Raw genomic sequence first — 21,237 nt, 5'->3', positions numbered from 1 at the left:
CACTTTACAGTGAACCCTGTGAAACTCTTTGGGATGTCCTCCCGACATGAAAGGTGCTATCTCAACACAACAAAATTACATCTGTATAGCGCCTTTCACGTTGGGAGGTTGTCCCAAGGCACGATGTTGATGCAAATTGTTGTTGTTGTATACTGTCCAGCAAAGAGATAGACTCTTTAGGAGACAATGGGGTAAGAATTAAAGACAGAAAATCTATGGGGGAAAAGAATATACAGAAAAAATGGAAAAGTTTTTGACTAAAACATATTGGCTGAGTTGTGTAAATGAATCATACAATATTGAGAAAGAAATCCAGAGTTTATGGAAGGAAAACATCCCAAATATGCTGAGCTTGATTTTCTAAGGCTTGCAGGCAACCACAGAAACAAATTCTTCAAGCAGGAGTCATTGGGGTGAAACACAGGAAACCAGTTGTAATGCAGGTTTGTCGTAATCTATTCTTTGCTATCAACTCCAGGATTACCGACTTCTTTGGAAGAATTTACTTTATATTTGAATTTACACCCAGCCTGAGACTATTTCCAACTTCGGACCTCCCTCACTCGCCATTTTGCCCCGCTCTCTGGAGTTCCATTCCCAGAGTCCCTCAGACTCTTCCCTCCTCTCTTTCAAGGCCATCAAGATCTAACTCTTTGACGCACTTTGTCATCTTTTCCCCTCCCCATCCCACCTCCCTCAGCTCCCACCCATTGCTCAGGTGCCCAGCCGGCAGTGTCGAGATGGCCTTTCAACGTGAAAAGGGCACTGTGTAAATGTTGTTATTTTTCTGAAAGGGAAACAAAAATATGGCTTATGCAGCCTGCAGATGTTTCTCAAATGGGGATTCTGCAGCCAAAAGGTTGGAGTACCCTGTTTTCAGCCATTGAGAGACAAAGAGGAAAGTGGGTGGGGGCAGAACATAGAAACAGAACATAGGCATTCAGCCCATCGAGCAAAGCAACAAGACAGCAGGACAAAGTGGTTTTGTAATGCTTTACAACATAGTATTTATCCATTAGTTATTTGAAAGGGAGGGTTTGATTAAAAAACAGTAAATCTGGAATTGAAATCATTAACAAGCTAAAATAGTATAATAAAAATAATCCTTAGACTTGGGGGTGATAGAGCCTATTACCCTCATTCTAGCTCAGCTCTACTGGCTCTCCACCCCCCAGAGGATTGAGCTCAAGATCCTCATCCTCACTTTTAAACCCATGCACTGTCTTGCCCGACCCTACCTCTGTAACCTTCTTAAAATCCGACCAACCCACCACTCCCTTCACATCAGGCACTGTCCCTCTTCACCTGCGTTGCCTTGCATGCTCCACTACCAGCAGACTAGCCTTCAGTCTATCTGCCATCTCTCTGGAACTCCATTCCATAATCACTTCGCCTCGCCCCTTCTCCAACTCCTTCAAAGTCCGCCTGAAAGCCTTCCTCATTGATTGTGCCTTTGATCACCTTTCCCGCCCTACCCCGAATTCAATCCCCAGCTCAGATGCAAACCCCTGATTGTCAAGTGCCTTGGGACGCCCTCCCAACATGAAGGGCGCTGTATAAATTCAATTTATTACTTTTGAACTGTTCAGAGAGAATAAATGGAACATTACCCTGGTTTGGCTGTACTATATACCTAACCTGCAGTGCATGACACTGGAACTGCGTGCCTGAAGAGGAAAAGTTACCCATTACCAGTAATGACATCCCTCACTGTGATGAGTTTTAAAAACACCTTGAACATTCCTCCCACAATTTGACATGATCTGTACCCTTTGATGACATTACTGTCTTGAACACACCATTAAACATAATTACTCTCCATATGGACCTTCATTAAGCAACTTCTCTGACTCAGATCTGACCATTGCTTGGTTCTGCCAGCATGAGCAGTGCTTCCATGATGCTGGTCATGCTTCAGTTAGGCTATTTGAGCTTGTCAGCTTGGAGAACAATGTTTGAAATAAATTGGCACCTGAAGCGCAAGTACTTTCAGCGGAAAGCAGCTCAGAAACATGTACAAATTCCAAAAAGCAGACGTTATACATTAATAATGCTAAAATGTAGACAATAATTATTAAAGCAGTCATTTCTCTTATTCACTGTAGTTTACCCATAATACTGTAAATCACTAAGCTTTCAAACCATTGTTTGAAAATGGCTCAAAGTGAACAGTAGCTAGGGACAGAGGACAGCAGAGCGTGATCAGTCTGCTTCTTGGTATTCAAGGAATGTCTTTCAAAGGAAAATGTTTCCAGTCAGGACAACTGGTATTGTACTTATCATAGTGAAGTGCTAAGAACTGATGTTGGGGAAAGTCTTGATGATACTATTAAATATCTATAATTGTTAAGATGTCCAGACCTGCACATGGCCTATCAAGTTTATCTCTTACCATCGCTAATAGAGTTAAGAATATAACAAAGCAATGAATGGGAAAAGGCAATTCAACCTTCTCCCTTCACAGACCAAGCAAAAATCATGAACTTCCCTCCACCTGATCCACTGGAGAAAAGTTCACTGAGCCCCGATAATAATACACAAAACATTTTTACAAATTATCCAATGGTAGGGTGAAACAATTCATTTTCAACGTGTCTTTCCTTTCTCACCACTTATTTTCAACCAGTCAATCACCCGGCAACCTATTTGCAGAACTGTTTGAGACCCAAAAATGCTGAGCATGCAACAGAGTTGTTTGTGAGCCAATTGGCATTAATGTATGCCTAATCAATGCTGAATGAGTCTATTAAATACTCTTCTGTGCAACATCCACATAGACTAAACATTTCCAGCTCAGATCCTCTGAGAGATTGTTTTGTGGGGATGTAAAGTTTAACAGCAGTGGACTTGTGCGTGCCAAGTAATGGCTTAAATATTATCCTGCAATGAGTGAACTTTTTTTATCTTAAACATCCACCTCTCAGTTTGCTTCTGCAAGCTGAGAACACCAAAAACTACCATAGCTGATTAAAAAAATAAACAAATGAATTCCCATTAAGGTGTGATTTGACCTTAAAAGCTACACAAATCTGACAGTAAAATGGGTGTCATATTGTTGGCTATAAAAGTGTACATTATTCTTTGATATTAATTCATTATGGCAGCAAATATGTGGTCACACACACACAAGTTCTTGGAGGAGATGGGCTGTTTCCTTTTGCTCTCAGATGACTTAACCCAGAAGTTCTTACACTAACTAACTCCTCTCATGTCTATATTCAGTCTGAAAGCTGAAACTATTTTCTGAATGTCATGCGGCAACATTGATAATGTACAATTCTAATAGGGAGATTTCTTCAGACGCCAACGTTATCAATAACACCACTAGAAACACTGACAGAAATGGTCTCAGTCTCAAGAAATTTGGGGCCTTTGATTTTTTTTCAAGACATTTCTAATGTCAATCTTTTCTGCACACACTGTTCTCAAAATCTCCCTCAGGTTCCAAAGAGTGTTATGAGGATTTTGCATTTGTATATCTTTGCACGTTGGGATTCAGCCCCTTTGGACTAGATAAGTGATGGCAACTGTATGAAGGCCTTCAAAACCACATCTGGCATTCCTTTCCTACACAAGGGAAGTGATCACAATCTTATCTGGGTAAGAAGAACCGCTTTTTAATACCTAAACCCAAATTCTTTCCTTTGCACCCTGGAATGGACTTGTTGTTCTGATATAAATTTAAAAATTATTCTTTACATCATCATTAGTGCAGTGGAAATCTGGAACTCTCGCCCCCAAAAGGCTATGGATGCTAGATCTATAAAAATTTTCCAGACTGAGGTGAATAGATTTTTGTTAGGTAAGGGTATCAAGGGATATGGGACAAAGGCAGGTAAATGGAGTTGAGGTACAGATCAGCCATGATCTAATAGAATGGCGGAACAGGCTAGAGGGGCTGAATGGCCTACTCCTATTTCTGATGTCAAAATATGTTCCTATCAGAACATCAAGGTGACTGGCATGTTAAGAAGTGTCCTGTATAGGTCCTCCCACCACATTGGAGGCAGGTGTCTATTGAATAGTTAATCAGGAAACTGAGGTTTGGAAGAATAGCTGTTAGAAGACATTACCTGGAGTCTGGGCTTGTGAACACAAGCTCATATATCCAGGGCTTTCTTTGTATACACCTTGATTAATATGCAGGGAGGGAAGCAGTTGTTTCTCCATACTTCCAACTGGTGGACAATTACTTGGATGGGTGTCTGAGCTGTGGGCAGGAGGATATGGCAATGCTCTCACTCTTTTCATGCTGAGTTGAGCTGCTCACTTGGAAGTTCGTAGGGAGTTTGTGTCAAATGTCATCCACCTGAGTGAGTGCACAAGCCTGCGCTTTTCAGATGTCAAATGGCCAACTATAGACTATCCTTCTTGGGGCTGGCTACAAGATGATATCTCAGACATTGGGAAAGTCAGAATTGAGCTAATCCTCAGTGTTAATGTCTGTAGTCCGGTTCTTGTACTCCAGGGTATTAATGATGACAGACCAGCTAGCCTGGTTTTCAATAGGATTTGGCAGGGTGGACTGGTCACTCTTCTTCCCCCTTGAGTCCTGTTAGCCCTGAAAGTCAAACCCTAAAGGGTATTGTGGTCCTAGTTGGAGAATGTGGATTACTTCCTAGAAAATGTCCTCAATGGTAAGCTATCCAGTAAACCTAACTCCAGCAGAACTCCAATGCACATTCTGGGCACCTCAAGCCTTGGTTCTCATCAACCTGTCCCAATTATGTTTTTGGTATTATTTGGTCATCAAGGTGAGTCCCTCCAACGAGAGAATATGCATTCAGAGTGAGAGAGTGGGCATTCAGAGTGAGAGAGTGGGCATACACAGAGAAATTTCTATGAGTTGGTAGCATACATATGTGGAAAGTTCATTCTGATTTGGATACATTTAAGCATGGTGATGGGTTTCCAAATATGTCAAACACCCAGCTGACCAGAAAAAAACAGACAATAACACTCTGTGGCTTGGATATGCAATGCAAAACTGCTACAAAGTTTGACAATTTGTATGAAAATGTTTAAACATTCTAGTGAAAGAATGCAGACAACATAAACNTTTTTTTGAGAGTTTTCCTGTTCGGCCGGAAATAGAGTCTAAAACCTACTCAACGAGACCAATTCCAGTTCTTTAAATCAAGTGTTGGAGGAAGGTATGTACACACTGCCAAGTTCTTTACACTGACAGCAAAAAACAAATCATCAGCAGCTAAGCAAACATCCTTAAAAGAGAGGTATTTACTTCTATTTCGGTCGATTTGACAGGTGAAATAAATGTTTGAACAGCAATATCTTTAATGCTGAAATTCTTGCGTAACTTTTTAAATAATTCACTGTATCTTCTGAAAATTATTGTTAAGAAATACAAGATTACACTCTTAGTTTGGATGAAGAGGGCCCTTCAGGCCATTTGATCTCAACCTTCCAGAATTCCCTTGCTACCGTTTTCCTGTGTTAGTGCATGGTTTTGTTTTTTTTTAATCCCATTTAACATTATATGTAGCTCTATAAAGTCCTGTCTGAAATGTCTTCTCTCAAGATGGAAGAGCCCTAGCTTGTCTACAACAACAACAAGATTACATTTTCATAGCGCCTTTCAGGTCGGGAGGACGTCCCAAGGCACTGGACAGTGTACAGCATTTCAATCCAAGCTGGGGTCGGGGGGGGGGGGGGAGAGAAGGGAGGGGAAGGGAAGGGGGGTGACCGATGGCATGGCCGAAGAAGAGGGTCTTGAAGTGGGAGTTGAAGGAGGCTAAGGAGGGGGCGAGGAGGCGGGATTGGGGGATGGAATTCCAGAGGTTGGGGGCAGAGTGGCTGAAGGCCCTCCTGCCAATAGTGGGGCGGGTGGGTCGGGGGACGTGGAGCAGGCCAGAGCCGACAGAGCGGAGAGAGTGGGCAGGCTGGTAGGGGGTTAGGAGGTCACAGAGTGGGGCGAGACCATGGAGGGCTTTGTATGTGAGGACCAGGATCTTGAACTGGATCCTCTGAAGGATAGGGAGCCAATGGAGTCAGGCGAGAATGGGGGAAGATGGGGGTCACCAGAGTTTGGTGCGGAAGAGGACACGGGCTGCAGAGTTCTGGATTATCTGCAGCTTGTGGAGGGAGGAGTTGGGAAGGCCGACCAAGTGAAAAGTCTGACCCATCACTGGTGAAATGGGGCATTTCCGAGGCTGGTGAGAGTTAAGAAATGTCACGTTGAACGATGTAAATGGGCATAAATATAAGATAGACTCAAGCAAATCTAAAAGAGAGTTTAGGAGGAACCTCGTTACACGAAAGATGGTGCAAATGTTGAACATATATATTAAACGTACAGTGAATTCACTTTACAGTATATTCTGTGAAGCACTTGGAGATGTCTAGAAGACATAAAAAAAAGTGCTATATCATTTTTATTATTTTAATTCATTGCTAGAAGCTTTAGTTGAAGCAGAAAGTATCAATTAAGAAGAAATGATGCATGCATGGAGGAGGAAGGGTATGGGATGGAGATGGGACAGACACCAGAACTAGTCTAGTTGTGCCAAATCACCTGATCCGGTGCTGTAAAGTCTGTGTAGTTTTACTTCACAATTAGCAAGAATTATGAAGCAGAAACTGGGAAACATGAACATTCCTCAGCACAGTCTCAATTAGGAACAGAATCGTGAATTGAGTTGTTGATGCATCATTTCATGGTATAACAGTGCCTTAATAATCCACAATCTCCATTCAATAGGTTAAACTTTGTAAAGAAACTCTGTGACCATCTATCTTCCAAGGACACATCTTGAGAAAATCTCCATTAATCAAACAGATACAATCTGCCATTTCATTCATAACTACAGAGGCATTATTAAATATTTAAAAAGTTATTTACAGCCTCAATATATACAGTAAACATTGCTTCCATCTTTCCCGAAATCTTCCAGATTCAGTGCTTGTTGCTTCCCAAGATATTCCTGCCGCATTAAAAAGCAGTAACGGAGAAAGAGAAAACAGCTGAAGATACCAATGCAGTACCTTGTTCAAACAGATGCTCAATCCAGATTTCAAAACTGTAAACAAAATGTTTACAACAAGCTGCCTGAAGCCAACAGATTGGCCTTTCTCCTATTATCATATCACAAGAGACTTTCTGCTTTTGTGCCATGTTTAAGAACAGGAACAATAACAATGTGCACGTAGACCGGCTTTTCATATAGGGAGAACACATAGGAGTGCTTTACAAATCCTGAGCTAGAATCCGAGGAGAAAGGGCAAGTAAATGGGACAGAAAGAATTGATCCTAAAAAATGCCAACACACACAAGATGGGCCAATGGCCTTCTTCTGTCTGTGCTGTGTATTGATATAGTCAATCACTACGCAAATTGGAAGAAAGCAAATGTTCTATCTTGAAACCAATATCAATTTCCCTAATTTTCACTCACAACAGAAGCATCTGGATAAAACTCCTTCTGGTTTTACAGAGTCACACTGTAACACTGCAGCTATTCAAAAAAACATTTTGCCTGCACAATTTTCACACTTGCAACTTTCTAATAAAAAAACTTTCTCTGTGCTCCATTGCTAGCACGCACGTTTCCCTGGCTCCATTCAGTAGCTCATTCCTCTCTAAATACTTCTTTCTGGCTTCATTCATCAGTCGTTCAGCAAACGTTCTTCACTGATCCATTGAACAGCATTTCTTCTGGTTCCAGCTGATCCAGTCAAAAGCAAATTTCCAAAGACATAAGGGACACCCCGCTGTTTCCTACTGTTCCTGCCCTCTCACTTTGCGCCGTACATTTTGCCGTCACTTGTTGGCTATTTATCAGGCAAAATGTTTCAGTCAGTAGTACCAACACCAGTTATTTCCCATGACAAATGGCCCCATTCATTCATAGAAGTGAAATAACTTTTCATGCCGACTTTGCGCTGATCTTTCAATGCAATTTACCGTGAAAAATAGCACTGAATCGCTCTGAAAAATACAGTGCAAATCAAACTTGAGACAAGTGATTGAGAAGGAGCATGCTGTTGAGGATCGTATTTTGGCAAGGATTTGCACGGATACAGTATAAATACAGGCACTGCAAATTGATTCGCCTCCGCTCACAAATGATTCAATAGACCATCTGAAATTGTAAGCGATCGTTTTTGATGTTGCTGAACAATTCCTGGCTCTTTCACTAATTTAGCTTTCAGCTCTTTACTTAAAAGTTTACACTGTTTTCTGATGTTCAGCACAGGCGTTCCTGAAACGAGCTGGAGCGTTCAGGACCAGGGAATGCGTCCTGCTCCAAATAAATCCACCACTGGAAGTGATCGATGTTACACCATTTCCAGCAGCGCAAACCAGGCATTAATGGCTCAATAAATGTCCCATCAATTCAAAACAAATGGAGAATTGAAACAAGAGTCAAAATAAGTAATAATTCCCTTAGCTTTGGTACAGTACCTTTCACCTCAGGAAGATGACTCAAAACACTCCACAGGATTTACTGTAAAGTGTAGTGACTGTGTACTTTGTAGGTGAAGTAGAGGAGCCAATTTGCACACAGCAATGTCCTATGACCTCTACTTGAGATTTACTGAAATATAGTCTCCCAAAAACACTTGAACATCTGTTGCCATTTCACTGTTACACTTGAAAACAAATGAGGGGGAAATTCATCTTAATCTCTCCTTTTCACTTGTCTCTTGCTATGGTTCAATCTTTTGAAACTAATTAAGTTTGGCAAGGGGCAAATGTTAACTCCTTGTGAGATAAAAGATGATTGACTCAGTCATCCCCATTTTCAGGTGAAGTATCCAAGGGATTTTGAGTAGCCTGAATAGCAATGATCAAGCTAATCTTTTAAAGGCTTCAATGCTTTTCTTGAAGTGAGGCCAAGCAATGTGACTAAAGCATATTTTCAGTCTTGAAGGGAGTCAAGTGAACAATGAAGTTCAAAAAATGTTCCAGAAGCAGCTACAGTCTCAGTGGGGAGCGGGGCAAACTTTGTGGAAAAAAATCTTGTCTGTTGTGCACTGGTGGACGCCCGTAATTAGGAATAACATAGCTGAAAAAGGCAGGATTAGATCCAATAAGCAACTTTTATTGAATTGTCCCAGCATGTTGACAGGCTCCTTTGCTCACAGCTGACAGGAACTCTGTTCAATCACTGTCAATCACGAATTTCACTGCAAACGAATGTGTGCCCTTTCCCTGATCACAAGACACTTCCTGTTGAATAAAACAGGTTTTATCTTGATGTATTTTTTCTACACCGCATACCTGAGCAGCATGGAGTAAAGTATTATTTTACGACCGTAGAAGAAAGAAAACATTAACTCCAATTATTTCAAAATATATTGGTAATTGGAGTGAGTTTGGGATTATGCTTTCACGTGCTCATTAATACTGTAGTTCCCAAGTGGAAACCTCCCAGAAATGAAATCATTATCTAAAGACTAAAATTAATGAAACATTATGTGCATTTTGCTCTTACACAGTAACATTCAACAGTGGCCTAGCCTGTGGTTCATGAGTGTTGGTAGAAAACCTGTGGAAGATTTGCTCAACTCACACAATACCTGGAGACACAGGAAAGCAAGAATGGGAGGAGGCTATTCAGCACATCAAGCCTGTGCGACCAGTTTTCAATCTTGGCAGATCTTTTAGTCCTATTGCCCTGTCCTTTCACCATACTCCCTAAAATATCTATCACCCCAGCTCAGATGCCCAGCCACTGGTATCAAGTGTTTGGGATGTCTACCCTACCCAATGTGAAAGATATGATATAAATGTAAATCTGTGTTGTATAATGCCCAAGAATCTGTCTCTCACTCTGTTAAATATCCCTATTCATTTCACCTCTAGTTTTTCCTGGACAGAGCATTCAACATCTTCACAATCCTCTGTGTAAAAAAACCTTCCTGATATCAGTTCTAACAGTCTTTATTCTGATTTAAAGGCTATGTTCCCTTTTCATTATGCACTAATCAAAGTTTGTCTTTTTACATCAATTCCATGACATGATCTAAACTTCACAAAGTCGTGTTGACTCTCTCTGGCCTGTGTTTGTTTGTCTAGATGCTCAGTTATTCTATCCTTGATGATAGATTCCAGTAATTTGTTCACCATTGGTGTTTAACTCAAAGGCCTTGGGTTATTTTCTTTGTCTTGTCCTATTAAATAATACCTTTGAAGTCAGTCTTCTGCAGGTAGTAAAATAACTCATAGAAAACCTCATTCAAAATTAACCTGGTATCCAAGAATTTGCCAAATTCTGGATACTTGAAAGTAAGTAGAGTGAATGTAGACACAGATTGAATTTCTCCCACATTCAAATTTTTTTTGGTAATGTGACCTCATTACACTGGGTTCAAATATGATGAGCCAACTCCGGTCATCTGACATTCATAGCCTGCAAATGTTAAGGAATTTGATTGGTTTTCTGATCGAGGCAAAATAGTACAAGGAAAAGAAGCAAGTGTTGAATAGATCCTAACTGCTTCACCTGAGCAAATGTTAGACTTGGTCCAGTTTTGACAAATAGTCCAAGTTAAGATTAATGATCAGCGATCACAAGCTTTGATTGTCACTACTGTTGGGCACTTAATAGATCCATTATTGCTATTCAACCTGAGGGAAGTTTCAGGTTTTGAGAGATTCAGGGTTTGGAGAAGCAAGCCATTTTTCCATTTTGTATTTTGCATCACAAACTAATATTCTACCCCCTCACCCCCATAAAAACAATTAATAATTAAGGTTGTGGACCAAATTGGAAGTGTAGACCTACTTATTGTAGTGTAGACCACTGTGAAATAAAATGCTACCCAAGTTCGCCAAAAATAGCTTGTACATTTGTTTCCAGAGAAACATCAGCACCACGAAATTGCTGTGCACGAAAAAGGATATGCCATGCTGTTACACAACGTTTGAAGAGCAGGAAATGAAATGAAGATTTGAGTTCCAAGGCTGATAGTTATGAGCCATAAAGTTCAGTTTCAACTATTGCATTCAACAGCTGTTTCTGGTCAATTCCTATTTAAAACAGATTCAAAACATGAAAAGGAAAAAGATCAAATCATTTGGATTGAGCAGAAAGAATATCAAACCTCTGCTCTTTCACATCCCTTTCTCATTCAAAAGCACACAGCATTTAGTGCAGAGTCAAGACAATGTACCTTCTGAAGGAAGCACACAAGCCTATGTCCACCCACGTGGGCTTCAGGAACAGGCTATTTCCATGCCTTAAACACAAAACATTTATGACAATGTTGTGCTGGTCAGGGATAGAGTTACGGTGTCACGGTGGACAGAGGAAGAGAACAAAGAATCCAATGTCCAGGAGATTTCAGAAGGTAGTCTGTGAAACTTTGGATCTGTATTCTAAAATCTTTCTATTATACGGCTTCTTGACCCCACATTCTATTAATCTCGCAAAATCTGCAATTCCCAAATTGTCTGACAACAGTGATGAACATTTACGTTGCTGAGGTTGTGTAAAGTTCACAAAGGGAATTCACTTAAGTAGCTGGTGTCAGTGGAATGGAGACAAAAGAAATGAGAAGGGAACACTGTGAATGCCGAAAATCCGAAATAAAAACAGAAATGCTGTCATGTGAAAAAACAAAATTGCATTCATGTGAAAGCACAGCAGGTCTTCAGTGTCTGAAAGGGAGATGGGTTAATGTCTTAGGTGTGACCTGTCATAAGAACTGAAGTGTAGTGTTCAGAGGTCACACCTGAAATATTGATCTATGTTTCTTCTTCAGATGTTCTTTGTCCCTGCTGTGGATTTCCAGCATTGGATGTCATTACAACAGGATTCTCATTGTTAATCACTGCAGATGGTATTGTCAAAAATAAAATTTGTGCTTGAACATGTTCAATGGTGAAACAAAACCCACTTGTTTCTGAAGGTGATTTACTGATAACCACTGATGACAATACATACCAGCCTAAAATAAGCCTGCCTTTAATCAAACAAATCAGCTGCCATTCTTTACAGCAATATACTGTAACTTAATCAAACTTAAGCATATCACAGTTTCAAGCCACCTCTGCCAATTCTCTCATCGAACATTATAGCAATAATTACTTTGGGTCATAATCTTTTACAATAAACAACATTCCGTCACCTCAGATATGAAGCAAACGGCTTTCCTTCCAATTCCTATTTTTTCTCCTCAAAAGTATCTGAAAATTGCCTAAATTAGTTCCTGGCCCGTTTTTCCTTTCAATTCTCTACAAAAACAACAAACGTGTGTATTGGTACAGAAATATTTGACTTCTAATCTATGATATTAACAAGTCGCCAATCAACTAACGAACAAGTTTCTTCTTACTGCTAGCTATATAAGCATTTAGAGTAAGCACGTTTGCCTAAGGTTTCGTTCCATCCGAGAATCAAAGCTGGGTCCTCTCGCTTGCAAGGCAAGCGCAGTAACCAGTATGTTAATTGTATTAAGACTGGATCTACAATTCACATGAATGTTTCCAAATAGGGATGCATTCCTACATTTTAAGTCACAAGTTCTTTTCAACAATGACCTTTTAATAAAGCTATAAAATACCCAGAGCACGGTGAAAACACATGTTTTCAAGTGTGTGTTGCTGATTATAGGCCCCAATTGTCACATAAATGGATTTAGCCCAAATATATTCCATTCCAATGAAATATAAAATATGTGCTTTTTACTCTTTTTTCCACATTTGGAAGTTGGCTACACTGAGATTCTGTGTCAATTTAATATTTCAAACTCCAGACCACTGTAACTGTAAGTAAAACTCTACTTCTGGAAATGTAATACATGCTTTGATGGAAACAGAAAAGGCACAGATTCTGTCTTCCACCATCCCAAGGCCAGATTTTAACAGCAGGCTGTCCATTTCCTTAGGCAGGGAGAAACCGAGGTTCCTGAGCATAGCATTACAAACTGTGCTTGTATGTTGCTGAGTGGTAGTGTGATTGCACTGAGCGTCCAGAGTGACCATACTGAGGATCAAGTGTTAACTAAACAGGTAGACTGGATTTCTGTTTACAACAACAACAAATTACATTTATAGAGCGCCTTTCATGTCGGGAGGTTGTCCCAAAGCACTGAACAATCAGATGTCGGGGCCCGAGCATGGGGGAGGGGTGGTGTATGGGTGAGGGAAGGCAGAGTGGTGGGAGGGGGAGACCAAAGGCACGGTCGAAAAGAAGCGTCTTGAGACCAGCCTTGAAGGATGCAAGGGTGGAAGCGAGGCGAAGGGACCGTGGGATGGAGTTCCAGAGTGTGGGGGCAGAGAGGCTGAAAGCCTGGCAACCGATGGTAGGGTGGGTCAGGCAGGAGACAGGGAGCAGGCTGGATGAACGGAGGGAGCGGGCAGGTTGTTAGGGAGGTTTAATGTCTCTTTTGAAGGATGGCACACCCAACAATGTATCACACCTCCAGCACTGTACTGGAGCGTCATCCTTGATGTGGGATAGAGGAATAAATATTCCACTGGATACAGCGACTTCTGTGCAAGTGTGGGTCGGGGGGGGGGGGGGGGGGTGGCCGGAAAGTAGAGTGGAGGAAAGGAGGCCAGGATGTAATTTTGTAAGGATGGAGAAATATTATGGAGTGCTCACTTGATTGCTTTAGGGTTATTAAGCAAGTCTCGATTTGGAGCTTTCCCCCCCCACCCAGCGATATGTGGGTTGGTAAAGTCCATGAGGAAGAAGGCTTTACGGAGCCTGTGAATAATTCGGGGGAAGGAGCGGGAAAAGAGAAATACAATCAAAAGCTTTACTGAGGTTAACAGACTCAACTGCAAGGGGTTTATTCAGCCTGGTTGAACAATACTCTGTTAAATTTACGATACGACACTCAGAACTTGACCCGCTTTCAGGAAGCCAGACACGTGGGGATTGATTCTTAAGCAATGCATTTGGTAAGAAATATTTACAACCTTCACTTCTCAGCAGCTCTCTGATTTACATGCCGTTTACAAGTATGAAATCTCCATTGAAAAGCCATCATTGTTAAATAAACAGGCAGGGGAAAGTGAACAGCTATTTCCAACCCTTCCCCTCCCTCCCTTCTTACCCTATGGGGAAATCAAAAGAAATCATCATTGTTCAGTACACAGGAGGTGTTTTTTTTGGGTGGGTGGGGGAGGTGGAAATCAGCAATGTAGCCTATGTACCTACCTGACTGAAATACTTTTGTTCAGCTGAGCAACTTGACATGATTTCAATAATAGGGCTGCTCGACTCAATCATAAAAATGTTTCAGCGGCAAAAGTTAAAAATGTTTACGCAACAATCATCTCAACCTCAGACTGAAAAATCTGACGCAGTCACTGCTGACAAGGCTGTCTCGTGACTTTCACGGTGGGCCAAGACCACTTCCCTGACCTCTCAGTGACCAGAACGCACACTTTTTCAGGACTCTTGTCACACTTTGACACAGACACCGATCCTGTTGGCCTTCTTGTTAGGCAAAATAAATAACAACAACAACAAATTATATTTGTATTAACCCCTTTCATGTCAGGAGGAGATGTCCAAAGGCGTTGGACAGTCGGGGATCGGCACCCAAGCTGGTGGTTGGGATCACGTAGGAGGGTAGGGGTAGGAGGGTGAGCAAAGGCATGGTCGAAGAGGAGGGTTTTGAGATCCAAGACCCCAATTTGGAGATACAACAACAAAATTACACTTATAGAGCGCCTTTCACGTTGGGAGAATGTCCCAAAGTGCTGAACAGTCAGATGTTGGGGCCCGAGCATGGGGGAGGGGTGGTGTAGGAGTGAGGGAAGGCAGAGAGGTGGAAGGGAGACCAAAGGCACGGTCGAGGAGAAGGGTCTTGAGACCAGCCTTGAAGGAGGCAAGGGAGGAAGCGAGGCGAAGGGACCATGGGATGGAGTTCCAGAGGGTGGGGGCAGAGAGGCTGAAAGCCTGGCCACCGATGGTAGGGCGGGTTGGGTGGGAGACATGGAGCAGGCCGGAGCCCGCTGAACGGAGGGAGCAGGCAGGTTGGTAGGGGGCAGGTCAGAGAGGTAGGAGGAGACAAGGCCATGGATGGCCTTAAAGGTGAGGACTAGTATCCTGAACTCGATCCTCTGGGGGATGGGGAGCCAGTGGAGCCGGGTGAGGGTGGGAGTGATGGGGTTACGGAGCCTGGTGCGTGAGAGTACACGAGCTGCAGAGTTTTGGATGATCTGCAGCTTGTGAAGGGAAGAGATGGGAAGGCTGATGAGGAGGGAGTTCCCGTAATCGAGCCTTGATGTGACGAATGTGGGTGAGGGTTTTGGCAGCCTGAGGGGTGAGGCAGTGGTGGAGTCTGGCAATGTTGCGGAGGTGGTGGTAGGCAGTGCCGGTCATGGCGCGGATGTGGGGGAGAAAGGACAGTTCCGGCTCAAACAAGATACCCAGGTTCCTGACTGGCTTAGTAGGGTTGAGTGTGCAGCTGTGGAGGCTGATGCTGCCAGTGCCTGAGGTGCAGAGACCCTGGCGTGAGCCAATCAGGTGGGCCTCGATCTTGCTGACTTGAGTTGGAGAAAGTTGGCCCTTGATGTCGGACAGGCAGTCGGTCAGGACGCCAGTAGTCCTGGAGTTCAGGGTGGAGGCAGAGAGGTAGAGTTGGGTGTCATCCACATACATGTGGAAATTTACCCAATATCTGTGGATGATGTCACCAAGGGGGAGCATGTTGAGTGTGAAGAAGAGGGGACCGAGGACAGAGCCCTGAGGAACACCACACAAGATGGTGCGGGGGCTGGAGGAGAAGCCGTTTGCCGCGATGAAGTAGAGGCAGTGTGAATGGTAGGACCTGAACCAGTCAAGGACAGAATCTTGAAGGTTGAGGTGTTAGGAGAGGTGGTGGAGGAGGATTGAGTAGTCCATGGTGTCAAAGGCAGCGGAAAGTCAAGGAGAACGAGGAGGAAGAAGAAGCCCTGGTCACACATGGCATTCATCATATGACACGCAGGTTACAGGATGTCATTTGTAACCTTGACCACAGCATTTTCCGTGCTGTGGGCAGCATGGAAACCCAATTGGAAGGGTTCATGGAGGGAGTGAGAGGAAAGGAAAGAGTGAAGCTGGGAGGCAATGGCTCTCTCAAGGACCTTGGTAAGGAAGGTGAGATTTGAGATGGGCTGGTAGCTAGATAGCTGTGATGGGTTGAGGGAAGGTTTCTTCAAGGTAAGAAAAAATAGACTTAAGTAACTCCATCTCGTTTGGAGATACTGCCTTTTGGAAAAATCCAAATGTTGATGACTTTGGAGGAACCACTTGAAAAAATCTTCATGGTTGATGTATCTTCCAGACTTATTTTTATGACTTGACATATGAGTCATCCAGAATGCTACATTAGTCTTGCGATTCACTCTCTTTCCATATGTGCCTGAGCATCAGTTCATCAGAAAGATCAGAGCTGAGCAATACAATTTAAACAGGCATAGACCAGCAGGGTACAGATCTGCTCATATTGCAACAACTGGCCTCTTCAGGCACATGAGCAAACTTTGATGGTCATTATCATCCATCATGGACTGCGAGGATAGCCCCGTGGGGCATACATCATATGATGAATGTAAATGGACACATATTATCAGCTGACACTTGTCTATGGTCAACCGAGGCATGTGACATCTGTAAACATACACCCGATATAACAACAACAACAACCAAATGACATTTGTATAGCGCCTTTCACGTCCGGAGGACATCCCAAGACTGCTGGAATATAACCATTAGGGGTTTTGGATATGCTCCCAGTTTCAGAATTTTTTGCAGTGAAAAAAAAGTTCCAGCAAATTGACTCTAGAAGACTAATAAAACAAATCCAAGCATTTCTAACATGAGAATTCCAGCAAACCTCAGATCACCCGGAGCCACACGGGCAGGTTTACCACCCGTTTTCTCTTGCTTTGTGGTTTTTTGCATTCTAGACGTAACGATGATAAAAATGTGCATTCATCACATTCTTCTTCATTGATGGTTTATTTCTTTAGATTAGACCTGTGAGTTAGTTAACCCTTTGCCATGACCAGCAATGTCAACACACACTTTCCTTTGCTGGTGAAAAACCACTGCACAAAAGACAAAGGGTTACAAGGAAAAGAATGTTCACTGCCAGCTAAACATGCGACGGCTGAATGGCAAACGCTTTCCATTTCAATATTTATCTCTGTCAAAATCCTCAGATTGTTTTCTCAGTTCTGCATGAGCAATTGAGCTTCAGACTACCTGTATTTTACTTGTTCTTCATCCAAATGTTGACAACACTGAAGCCATTATGCTCAGCTTCTGCTCTTTATCTTGTTCCTTGACCAAGTCTGCTTTCCTCAACCTCCCCAATGTACACCTATGTACATCCCAACCTCACCCCAAAAACATTATCGAAGTCCCTGCATTTGATATAGCGCCTTATCATGTCGTTGAAACGTCTCAAAGCGTTTCACAGAATACATTGTAAAGTGAATTTAGTGGGCGAAATGCAGCAGCCAATTGCGCCTAGCAGTGTCCCGCATACAGTCGTGGATTGAGTGACTACATTTTTTTTTGAAGGGATATTTTCCCCAGAAAGCAATCCGCCAATCAACTAACAACTGGATTCCTAAGTGCCTCTAGGTAAACAGGCACGTGGAGTAAGGAAACTTACCTAAGTTTTGCCTTGCCTGGGAATCGAACCCAGGTTCTTTCGCTTACAAAGTGAGTGCTATAATCACTATACTACAGAATTCCACTTCTCTGTTCACCCAACACGAAGTGATACACTGGTAGAATCTGAGTCACTCTCCGCTATGTGCTACATTGTTGTGGTCCGGATCACTTTGCTGTGTGACAGTGTTGTGGTCTGTATCACTCTTTGCTGTGTGAATCCGTGTCGGAGTCTGAATCACTCACCGCATGTTTACTTCACAGAGTGTTACAGAGTGTCCGAGTTTAGGCCTGCGACCCATCATGTGCTGAAGGCTGATCTCAGCTATAAAGTCACTGAAGACTGCTCTCACAAAACTTCCAGCTGCTGGTTTTGCCCACTACCCTCACGTTTCTGTCAAATTATTTGCTTACAGCTCCAGTAAAGGTTGAGATTCACAACATAATAAAAAGAGTTGACAGCACAAAAATGAAGTACTTTGCTGTAAAGCATTGAAAATCATGGTTCTCATGACATGGAGTGGTGCCCNAAAAAGAACTTTTTGTGTCAAGTTGTCTAAAAATGCTACATAATTAGCCATCAAGTGGATTCTGATGTAATCTGAAAGTCTATGGCATTCTGTACTAGGACACCATGAGAAACTTGTTTCTCTTTTCAAAGTGTAATGGGCTATTTATTGTCCATCTGAACAAGCAGACAAAACACTGGTTCAACATATCTTCCAAAATACCAAAGTCTGAAACTCTCAGGTCAGTTAGCTGTCAACAACTGCTTCTGACCAGTGATCAGGAAACTGGAGGAGAAAATAATTTCACAATTGCAACAACAACAACCAATTTATATGGCACCCTTCATGTGGGGAAGTGTCTCGGAGCACTGAAAATCACTGCACAACATCCGAGAATCCATCAACGTTACAGCTCCGAAATATATCATTCCATCTGTCTAGGCTGCTTGTGATTTTCTCCATCGTAAACCACCTGAATGAATCCCACTCCCTTGCTCAGTCCCCATAAAAGATCTACAAAGAATGTGCAGCACGGAAACCAGCCACTCGTCCCTACTAGTCCGTGTCAGTGTTTATACTTCACATCAATCTCCATCCACTCCTTACTCTCTCTCCTACCCTTCTATTCCCCTCTCTCTCATGTGAAGGTCTCGCTTCCTCTTGCATCTACACCATCTGACCAATCCACTGGTTTGGATAACGAGTTCCACAATCACATTACCTTCTGTGTGAAGTAGTTTTTCTTAAATTCTCATTTTGATCCCCTAGTCGCTATCTTACACTTGTGTCCCCTGGTTACGGATTCCCCAACTAGTGGAAACAGTCTATTTATGCTAACCTTATTGAACTCTTTGATCATTTTAAATACCTCTTTTAGGTTCCCTCTTAATCATCACTTCTCTTCTGCTATCTTGATAGCAGCCCTGATATCATCTTAGTCAATTTATGCTGTACTCTTTACTGCTATATTAATAATAATCCTTGCATTTAATACAGCGCCTTATCATGTTTTCAAGACATCTCAAAGCACTTCACAGAATATACTGTAAAGTGAATTGACTGTATATTTTGTAAGCGAAATGCGGCAGCCAATTGTGTACAGCAGTGTCCCACACAGCTGTGGATTGAATGACCAATTTTAAAAAAAAATGTTTTGAAGGAATTATTATCCCCTGGAAAAGCGATCCGCCAATCGACTAACAACTGGTTCCTATTTACTGCTAGGTAAACAAAGGTGTGTGGAGTAAGGAAACTTGCCTAAAGTTTCGCCCTGCCGGGAATCAAACACAGGTCTCTCGCTTGCGAGGCGAGTGCTCTAACCCCTGAATTACAGGACTCCACTGAGCTACAAAATTCTTATAGCACGGAGACCAGAATTGGACATAGTACTCCAAATACGGCCTAACCAAGGTTTGTACAAATTCAAAATCACCCCTCACTTTTATATTATACCCCTCTGGAAATAAAGCTCATCCCCCCCATTTGCCTTTTTATAACTTTATCTACCAACCTTACCAACTAACATTTCTCTTTTCAAGCATCTTTCAAATTCCCTTCTAAAAGAGGGAATGAAGAGATCCCACACTTCACTCTCTGTGTAAAGAAATGTTTCCTCGCCTCAAACTTGTGGACAATCTCAGATAACCAACTAATCTAAATAGCTTCATATTCCAATCTGCATTGGATAATGGGAAGAAATGTTCTCCTGACTGATAATGATGAAGTACCTCAAAAATAAATCCTGACTTATTGGTTCGCTATCTTGATGTTTTTTTGAAAAAGCCTCAGACTACAATTCATTACTAAAACAACAGCTGTATCTATCTGATTTGTACTCCAGCATCTGGCAAATACCTGCTACTGAACATTCATTCAGTTTTGATATTGAAATGATCCGACATACCAATACAGCAGAACATTCATATTTACACGCTTTCTCTTCCCTGGTTTTAACCTCAGTTAGTAGTACTCAGTAAGTAGGTGAAAGGACAAGTGGAGAAAATGAATGTGTTACATCTTCATATGTTATGGGCATTTATGGAATGAAGACAGACAACTCTTGAGGCTTCAGTCGATCACAATATCCTGTCCACTTTGTTTTGAGGGAATTAGTTGTTTCAGACCCACTGCTTTAAACGTACCCACTGGACTCTGAAATATATCCTCCAGAGTAGAGAACACTGACTGATTAGACTCTGGATTTCGACTGACAAGCTTCCCCATCAATGATAGAGTGGTCAAGAGGGCGGACAAACCCAAACACTCCCTAGGTCAGCTTTTCTGAACAAACAGTAACGACAGATTTATCATCTTCTGCTCCTTCTTGAAGTCTCAATACGATGGTTATAACCCCAGACTCTTTTCTTTACACTTTTGTTATAAAACTTGACACTCGCCCACCCCTACGTTGTAAACACACTAGTGGTTATATTGGATGATCTTTGCTTTGCAGTGTTTAAGCATGTGGGCTTCTCCACAATATAGACAAAATTCCTTTCGTCCTTCATGAATTGGACCACATTGCTGCACCTGGGCCTGACAAACAGAGCAAAAGACTTTTTCACAGCAGTTTTCAAAACCCAGTGCAGAACTTGTCATGCTGACAGTTCCTGTTGTTCCAATGATATACTGTGGAAAGCATTTCTCCACAGGTAGAATGAAAAGCGAGAGACCAAAGTAACGTTTCAGTGTAACCAATCAACATTTCAAACGCACGCTACTGCAAAGTGGAAACACAATCTTTCCCTGTCTCCATAGAATTGTTTGAGCCACGTTCCAGTCCTTTGTGAACTGCACGTTGACAACAGAAGCAGCCAACAGATCATCCAATGTCCCTCAAGAAAGAGATTAAGCAGAACTTCACCAGCGTTTAATAGCTCCTGCTGACAGAAAAGTGAAAGGAAATTAGAGGCTTCTGGAATACAAGCAGGAAACTGAACATTAATCCCTCTGCTAACCTTCACAGGTTATTAAAATAATATAAGTCTGGAACTTTACAGGAGCAAAAACTTAATTGCAAGGAAATTTATAAAGCTTAGTCACATGACTTAAAACTGCACAGAGTTTAGTGGTAAGTAGCACGGATTTTCCATTGTAAACTTCAGAGGATAACATTTTCATTCTACAAAGTAAAGTGGGCCA

At 42.1% G+C, this 21,237-nt stretch overlaps 1 protein-coding gene across 2 annotated transcripts in view; it reads right to left on the bottom strand.

Annotated features, from left to right (window-relative positions):
- The window catches only part of cntn1b (contactin 1b), a 259,706-nt gene that overhangs the window by 103,951 nt on the left and 134,518 nt on the right, over nucleotides 1-21,237 (bottom strand). The window contains exon 15 of one of the 2 annotated variants that reach the window (XM_042335104.1): nucleotides 9,167-9,189. The exons of the other annotated variant lie outside the window; for it this stretch is intronic. Within the exon in view, the coding sequence (XP_042191038.1) occupies nucleotides 9,176-9,189 (14 nt within the window). The 3' untranslated portion in view covers nucleotides 9,167-9,175. Of the gene's footprint in view, nucleotides 1-9,166; nucleotides 9,190-21,237 lie in introns of those variants that run through there. 2 annotated transcript variants of the gene reach the window in all.

The sequence above is a fragment of the Callorhinchus milii genome, unplaced genomic scaffold, assembly GCF_018977255.1.
Source record: "Callorhinchus milii isolate IMCB2004 unplaced genomic scaffold, IMCB_Cmil_1.0 Scaffold5, whole genome shotgun sequence".
NCBI lineage: Eukaryota > Metazoa > Chordata > Chondrichthyes > Chimaeriformes > Callorhinchidae > Callorhinchus > Callorhinchus milii.
The sequence above is the reverse complement of the archived record's forward strand: the minus strand, read 5'-3'. Positions and strand labels throughout refer to the sequence as shown.